This window comes from Cebus imitator, unplaced genomic scaffold (genome assembly GCF_001604975.1).
Source record: "Cebus imitator isolate Cc_AM_T3 unplaced genomic scaffold, Cebus_imitator-1.0 Scaffold654, whole genome shotgun sequence".
In the NCBI taxonomy this organism is placed as follows: Eukaryota; Metazoa; Chordata; class Mammalia; order Primates; family Cebidae; genus Cebus; species Cebus imitator.
The window spans coordinates 469,630-478,005 of record NW_016107969.1 but is presented as its reverse complement, the minus strand read 5'-3'; the positions used below and the strand labels follow the sequence as shown (position 1 = coordinate 478,005).

Here is an 8,376-nt window from a genome sequence, read left to right as displayed (position 1 = left end):
CTGCCTCAGCCTCCTGAGTAGCTGGGATTACAGGCACGCACCACCATGCCCAGCTAATTTTTTTGTATTTTTAATAGAGACGGGGTTTCACCATATTGACCAGGATGGTCTCGATCTCTTGACCTCGTGATCCACCCGCCTCGGCCTCCCAAAGTGCTGGGATTACAGGCTTGAGCCACCGCGCCCGGCCCAGTTATTTCTAATTTGTTGTTGTTGAGACAAGTAGCTCTGTCGCCCAAGCTGGGGTTCAGTAGCGCTATGTTAGCTAACTACAACCTCCACCTTCCAGCGTCAGGTGATTTTCCTGCCTCAGCATCCCCAGTAGCTGGGATTACAAACACGTAACACTACGCTAGCCTAATTTTTTTTGTATCTTTAGTAGAGACAGGGTTTCACCATGTTGGCAAAGTTGGTTTCAAACTCCTGCCCTCAGGTGATTGGCCCGCCTCTGCCTCCCAGAGTGCTAAACTGCAGGCATGCGCCACCGCGCACGGCCAACTAAAAATTAATTTCAATATCAAAGAATTTTCCTGGATCCCCCGTTGACTTCTCAGGGAGATGCTATTTCCCAGAGAGCTGAGCTGCGCCAGCCTCACTGGCGGGTTTCCTTTCCATAACCCGGAAAAAAGGCGCCCAGAGCGAGATTGAGGGAGCCTGAGGTGCTGCCCCCTTCTCGCCCCCGCGGACTTTTCACAGCACAGGCATCTCCTCCCCGCATCCCGCCGCGGCACCTTAAGGCCCTGCTCTGGCCACGCCCAGGCTCCACCCACCACATCTTGTCCCCTCCGCGTCGTGGTCAGGCCCCGCCCAGCTCCTCAGGGGTCCCGCCCCGGTCTGGCTTCTGTCCTGCGCTGATTGGTACGGACCCGGAAGCGGATGGCGTCGACGGGAAGTCTCACCGCACCGGGTGAGTTTTGGTCTTTCTTTTCATGTCTGCACTTCACAGGCATCTAGTGATGCTATACTGGGGACTTGGGGTCCCCACAGACCTGGAAATTCCGTCCCCTGTTAACCCAGAGCAAATTGAGACGTCCGTGTGAGAGTGCGTGAGTCGCCCTGAGGCTGGTCCTCACCGGTTTTTCTGCAGTGGGGCCGTGCAGACACTTCCTATAGGGAAGTTTTCCTGCTGAAAACCCTTCCTTTCCCCTTCTCTCGCCTCGCGCTGTTTCAAGTTCTCACCCGCCAGCTGGATTCCCATGCTGGGCCTCCCAGCCTCACTCTCGTGGGACCTTTGAGTGCAGCGCTGCAGCCTGGTCCCGAGGAGGCTCGTTTTCTGCCTGGTCCTCGGAACATGCAGACCCCACTCCTGTCCTAAGGCACCATCGCCCTGAAACCTCCCTCTTCGTGCCGGGCCCTGCTGCTCCCCATTTGCAACCCTTGAAAAATGTGCTCTTCCGGGAGGCCCTCTTACCCCATCTTCTTCCTGTTTTACCGGAAGGCAGCCGTGAGTGTGAGATGTTCAGATTCTTGGCTGTTGAACATGGAATTGAAAAAAAGAAAAAACCCGCAAAGTAACAAAAGAAGAAAGCCGCAAAAGCAGGAATTTGTTCAATCAAGAAAGCACTTCACTGGGTGGGAGCGGGTCCAAGCGAGCGTCTCTACGGCCCCGTGTGCAAAGTTTTGGGAGTTAAAGTTTCTGTTGAATTCCTATGGGGCTACTCCTTATCTGGAAGAAAGATTTGGTCCTTGGCTGATGAAAATCTGAGGTGAAGTGGCCCGAGGTCAGAGCAGATGGGTGCCCTATGCAGAAGGGGTGGCCAGTGCTTAGCCGTGGCCACTCCTGGGCTCTTTAGTTTTCCCTCTGAGACATGGTGGAAGGGGGAGGGCTGCAGGGAGAGTGGCCTGTGATCCTTTGTTTACTCCATGTGGGGAGATGGGTTTTTATTTTGGTCTAGTTTTGGAAAGTTCACCTTAATTGACCTTAGATTCCCTGCCCCCAGACCCAGGACCCAAGTGTTTCCCTTTTCTTCTTTTTTTTTTAAAACGGGTTTCACCATGTTGGTCAGGCTGGTCTTGAACTCCAGACCTCAGGTCATCCACCCGCCTTGGCCTCCAAAGTGCTTGGATGACAGGCGTGAGCCACCACGCCCGGCCCCTTTTCTTCTTTTTTTTTTTGGAGATGAGTCTCACTCTGTTACCCAGGCGAGAGAGCGGGGACATGATCACAGCCCACTACATCGTCAACCTCCTGCGATCAAGGAATCCTCCCACCTCACCTTCCGGAGTAGCTGCGACCATGGATAAGGGCCACCACACCGTGCTAATTTTTGTGTTCTTGGTAGAGACGGGCTTTCGCCATGTTCCCCAGGCTGATCTCCAACTCCAGCTGCATCAGCCTCACAAAGTGCTGGGTTTACAGTCCACAGCCTCCTGATTAGCTGAGACTTCAGGCGCGTGCCACCATGCCCAGCTAATTTTTGTATTTTTAGTAGAAACCGCCTTTCACCATGTTGCCCAGCTTGTTCTCAAACTCCTGAGCTCAACTTTTCTGCTTGCTTTGGCCTCCCAAAGGGCTGGGATTACAGGCGTGAGCCACAACATGGCCAGTCCTGGAATTTTTTAGAGAAGAATGAACATTATTATTATTATTATTATTATTTTCTTCCCTCCCCTCCCCACCTCCCCTCTCCCCCCTTCCCCCTTCCCTTCCTCCCCCATCCCCCCTCACCCTCCCTCCTCCTCCTTCCCTCCCCCCTCCCTCCCCATCCCTCCCTTCCCCTGTCCCCCCCTCCAACCTCCCCCCTCCCCCTTCCCCTCCCCTCCGCTTTCTTCTTTCTTTCCTTTTTTTTTTTTTGAGGTAGAGTGTCACTCTGCCAAAATGCAGTGGCACACTCTGGGATCACTGCAACCTCTGCCTCCCTGACTCAAGTGATCTTTTTTCAGCTTCGCAAGTAGCTGGGACCACAGAGCTGTGCCTTGAAGCCTGGCTACTTTTGTGTGTTTTTGGTAGAGAAGGGGTTTCACCATGTTGCTCAGATTAGTGTCAAACTCGTGGGCTCAAGTGCGCTGCCTGCCTCAACTTGCCAAAGTATTGGGATTATAGGGGAGAACCACCAGGCACAGCTGGTCTTGGAATTTTCTAGAGGAGGAAGACCAAGGCAGCCTATTGGCCCTTCCAGGCCATCACATGGGAATCAGCCACACCTCCTTCTTACCCTCCTTAGAGTTTCTCAGGATAATTTTGTGAACTGTCTCCTGCAGTGAGGCTCAGTGAGTTCACCTGTAACAGAGGTAAGGAAGAACAACAGAAAAGCTCAGAGTGACACTGATGCCTGAAATGACTGACAAAATACAGTGAGTGGCTTTTCTTTACTGGGAGAGGGTAGTGCTCATATTTTTCTTTTCTTTCTTTTTTTTTTTTTCTTTTTTTTTGCACAGAGTCTTGCTCTGTCACACAGGCTGGAGTGCTGTGGTGTGATCTCAGCTCACTATAACCTCCAGTCCTGGGTTCAAACAATTCTCCTTTCTCAGCCTCCCAAGTAGCTGAGATTGTAGTCACCCACCAGAATCCCTGGCTAATTTTTTCTATTTTTAGTAGTTTGCTGAGATGGTCTCAACATCTTGACCTTGGGATTCACCCACATCAACCTTCAAAAGTGTTGGAATTATAGGCCTGAGCCCCTCTGCCTGGCTAGTGCTTAGTTTTAACTCAAATTATAAATGGATTCCAGTCCTCCAAAAATCAAAAGAAAAAAAAGAAAAAGGCACAAGAAGCAATAAAATGGGGGATTAGACTCAAATTACCTTGAACCTTATCATCTCATGGTTTTCACCTACTTATACAGCTCCATGTCCCCTTTAGGCCCCTCCCCTGAGCACTACAATCCTCTGTCCACTTGTCTCCTCCTCTCTCTGTGGGGACATCACACAGGCGTCACCACCTTCATGTGTCCATAAGTGACTTCTAAACCCCGAAACACATTCTCTGGCAGTCTGCACATCTCAGATGAGGGTGACTGTAGAGCCAGGGACTTAGCTGAACTTGACAGCATGTTTTTTAAATATGGGAAATAATTTATAATATAAAGAGAAAATTATATGTATACATGAGAGGAGTGAGAAGATACATAACTACCTAAATTATTATTTTTTTAATGAGTTTTGCTCATTGCCCAGGATGGAGTGCAGTGCTGCTATGTCAGCTCACTGCAACCTCTGCCGGGTTCAAATGAGTCTCCTGCCTCAATCCCTCAAATAGCTGGTATTACAGGTGGATACCACCAGAAGCTAATTTGGTTGTTTTAGTAGAACTCCTGACCTCAGGTGATTCACCCAAATTGGCTTCCCAAAGTGCTTGGATAACAGACTTGAACTCTGCCACTGGCCATTTTGTTTTGTTTTGTTTTGAAATGAACTTTTGCTCTTGTCTCCCAGGCTGGAGTGCTGTTGTACGTTCTGAGCTCACTGAAATCTCCACCTCTAGGTTGAATCAATCTCCTGCCTCCAGCTCCCAAGTAGGTGTGATAACAGTCGACTTCCAAAATTCTTCTGGGTTGTGGGAGAAAAAAGTTTGAAAACCTTGTTTCTATGCATCTGTGCCCCTAGGACCTCCCTGACCCCATCTCCTACCTGTGCCCTCCTCTCTCCCACTGCTCCAGCCACTCGGGCGCTTTCCTTTTCCTGGGGCTGAGGTGGCTGCTGTCTCAGGGCCTTCACTTGAGCTGTCTCTCCCTAGGACTCTGGTCCCTCAGATGTAAGTCACAAGCAGCCTTTCTTCACTAGGTCTTTGTTCTGATATCACCTTCTGTGTGGAAAACCTTGTGATCTCCCACAGCCCCCATTTGACATTGCATCTGTGAACCCAAAAATCCTCAGACAGATCTCACTTAATTTAAAAAGACTCTTCTATCAAGGTTTAGGGCACACCTGTGACACAGCCTCAGGAAGTCCTGGCGACATGTGCCCAAGGTGGTGGTGGCACAGCTTAATTTTATACATTTTAGAGAGACATGAGACATCAGTCAATATATGGAAGAGGTTCATTGGTTTGGTCTGGAAAGGTGGGAAAACTTGAAGCAAAAGCAAAAAGACTTAAAGCAGGTAGGGGGCTTCCAGATCACAAGTAAATGACACACAAATACCACATATCCTAGGTGATAGTAATCTGTGTGCAGCACTGAGGGTCAAGGCTCTGTGTCCTCCATTTCTGAGGACTGAGCTGAGCCTGTGATCTACAGAGAGGGGAGGGGCTGTGCTCTGGGTGGGGTTTGGTCAGGGCTGGGTCTGTGTCCTGAAGGGGAGCTCAGTCCAGCCCAGCTCCCCACTGCTGCCTGGTATGTGGTGCTTCTCCAAGAGGGGAGTGAGATCCGAAGACCAGGGTGAAACATACACTTGTAGGTGTTCCTGTGGGACTGTCTTCTCTCTGCATGATCTCTGGTGCAGTAGGCAGCAGAGGCTCATCTTTCTATAGGGTGGGGTCTCTCCCATGTGTGTTTGTCACAGGAATGGAGTGAGTTGTTTCTAACCGTAAATCTATATTTTTCACATACAGGATTGTTTTCTAAAGGCTCACATTACGTGAGGAAGCAGCTCAGAAGAGCAAAGAAAAGGAGCCAGGCATGGCTCTTCCTCAGGTAAAGTGACACTCCTCGGTGGATTCATCTGTCTCTTTCCTTTCTGAAATTCCAGGTATTGTAGTAGCCAGTCTGTTGTGAGTCTGAAGCATCCTGCCTGACATGTTGGCTCGCACTCAGCCATGCCTTCCCTCAGTTCCTGTCATCTGCTCTGAGATTCCATATTCTGTGACCCAGTGCCATGAACTCAGGAAGAGGCTCCACTGAGCATGGCCATGGGGAGGGGTGACACCAGACCTGGATGGACATGGGGTTTGGGGCCCCCGGTTCAGTGCTGATCGGCAGCCTGGATTATTCATTGGCCACACCTGGATATCAGCTTTTTGTGAACCAGAGAAACTACGTATGAAACACATAGGTTAATGTGCGCAGATATCTGGTAAATTCGGAAAAAGGAGACCAATAAGTGGAGATATTTTGTGTCTGTTTCAGTAATGCATTGGAAGCCACACTTGTGGATCAGCATGTCTCTGACTCCAAACTTTGTTTTTTATTTTTTAAGAGACACGATGTTAGTTTGAGTGGGGTGGATCTCTTGGGCTCTGGAGTTCAAGACCAGCCAGGCCAACGTGGTGAAACCCCAACTCTACTAAAAATACAAAAATTAACAGGGTGTGCTGGCACACACTTGTAATAATCTCAGGTACTCAGGAGGCTGACGCAGGAGAATCACTTGAACATGGGAGGTGGAGGTTATAGTAAGCCGAGATTGTGCCACTGCACTCCTGCCTGGGTGACTGAGACTTCATCTCAAAAACAAAAAATAGAAGGTGTCGCTCTGTGGCTTAGGTGTGGAGTACACTGGCAAGATTCGATGTTTACAGCAGCCTCAACTCCTGGGCTCAAGTGATTTCTAAGTGGCCTCTCAAAGAGCTAGAATGATAGGTGTTTCTCACCACACGCGGCCAGTATTTCTATATATATATATTTTTAGTCTTGCTCTGCCACCCAAGCTGGAGTGCAGTACTGTGATCTTGGCTCACTTCAAGGTCCACCGTCTGGGCTCATGTGATACTTCTGCCTCAGCTTCCTGAGTAGCTGAGACTACAGATACGTGCCACCACATCAGCCTATTTTTGTATTTTTAAAACATTTTGATTTATTTTGTGTTTTTAATAGAGACTGGGTTTCGCCATGTTGGCCACATTGGTCTTGAACTCCTGATCTCATGATCTGCTCGCCTTGGCCTCCCGAAGTGTTGGCATTACACACATGAATCCAGCTCTGTGTTTTGTTCTTCTTTGTATATTTTTCATATTTGTGAGTAACTCCCCATATAGGTACCGACAAAGGTGAGCTAAGCAGAATCCTGGCTCAATTAAGGCCTGAAGAATATCTCAGTTTATAGCGTTACTACTCAGTGATTTTTGTTTATATAATCCTTTATATAATCGTGTAATAGTTTATACAATTAGGACTTGAAGAATATATTAGTATATAATGTCACCACTCAGTTATTCCCCTTTATATAATCCTCTATATATTATCATCTGTTAGTTCATACATTGAGTGCCTAAAGAATATCTTACTACTCAGTTACATCCGTATATATCTTAGTTCACAATCGGAGGAATGCCTATAGTAGACACAGTAGAGAGCATGAATTAAGGAATAAGCAGGTTATAGTGGGAGGAATGTCTGGAGCAGCCACAGTGCAGAGCATGATTTAAAGGAAAATCAGTTATACCAGGACAAGAATTAATGGCCAAGGCGGCAGCGTTCAGTATCATAAAGATACCCATGTTGGCAGGCCTGGAGCAAGAGCCGTTCTTCCTGATAAAGGAGTTGTAGGACCTTGCTCCAGTTCTTGTGGAAGGCTGCCCTCAGAACGGCAATCCACCTTGGTGACAGTGAACTTTATCAGCTCTTGTTACTGTGCTGCTCAAAAGCATCTTCCCATAGAACTCATTGGAAGGTGCCAGCTGGTTCTGGTAGACCCTGACATCTCTGTCACTGCTGTGTGACTTAAAGCATCCTCCTATAAATCTTCTTAGAAGTAGCATGCCCATAGATAGAGGTATTGCACACTGCACCCTCTTCACTGGGCACAGCCCACCTCCATGCCTTGGTGACCTAATGGGGGTGGATCCCTTACTGCACATGGTGCTTGCCTCCATGACCTAATGAGAATGGACCCCTTGCTGTGCACTGTCCACCTCCTAGCCTGGGTGCCCTAATGGTGGCGGACCCCTTGTTTTATTGCTCATGACCCTATCACTATCCTTAAAGATGATTTCATTCACTGCCCTGCCCCCTAACGTATACACAATAAATAAACACGCTTCTGGATGTTTGGGGCCTTGCCTGACTCTGCTTATAGGTGGCATGGCCCCCTCAGTCCAGCTGTATTTTCCTTACACTTCTGTGTCCGGTCTCTTTATTTCTCAGATTCTGCTCCTCAGCACAACATAAGGAACACCCCATGACCCTGTGGGGTCCTCAGCCCTACAATATTGTCCATAAAATCAAGACTTCCGCTGGGACTTAGGGCATCTTAAAATCTGTCGTGAAAAAGTGCAGTAAAATGCAACTATAGAGAAAAAATGTTCAAAAACACCTTACTCTAGGCTTGTCAGAACACAGTCTGATGAAATTGATACTTAATTTCCCTTTTCTCATTTCACGTGAAGGTGATAACTCAGTCCTCCATAATGTTTCGTTGAAATGTATTTTTCATTTTAGGGACCCTTGACTTTCAGGGATGTGTCTATAGAATTCTCTTTGGTGGAGTGGAAATGCCTGACCCCTGCTCAGAGGGCTTTATACAGGGAAGTGATGTCGGAGAACTACAGGAACCTGGAGT

The 8,376-nt window shown here is 48.3% G+C and overlaps 2 protein-coding genes across 4 annotated transcripts in view; one reads left to right on the top strand and one right to left on the bottom strand.

Annotated features, from left to right (window-relative positions):
• LOC119469431 (zinc finger protein 160-like) overlaps positions 1 to 8,376 on the bottom strand; it is a 609,418-nt gene that overhangs the window by 272,796 nt on the left and 328,246 nt on the right. The window lies entirely within an intron of this gene.
• The window catches only part of LOC108295670 (zinc finger protein 283-like), a 31,760-nt gene continuing 23,831 nt past the window's right edge, over positions 448 to 8,376 (top strand). Inside the window, exons 1-4 of the mRNA XM_037734686.1 lie at positions 448 to 907; positions 4,375 to 4,454; positions 5,492 to 5,573; positions 8,256 to 8,373. Of these exons, the coding sequence (XP_037590614.1) occupies positions 5,559 to 5,573; positions 8,256 to 8,373 (133 nt within the window). The 5' untranslated portion in view covers positions 448 to 907; positions 4,375 to 4,454; positions 5,492 to 5,558. The remainder of the gene's footprint in view (positions 908 to 4,374; positions 4,455 to 5,491; positions 5,574 to 8,255; positions 8,374 to 8,376) is intronic.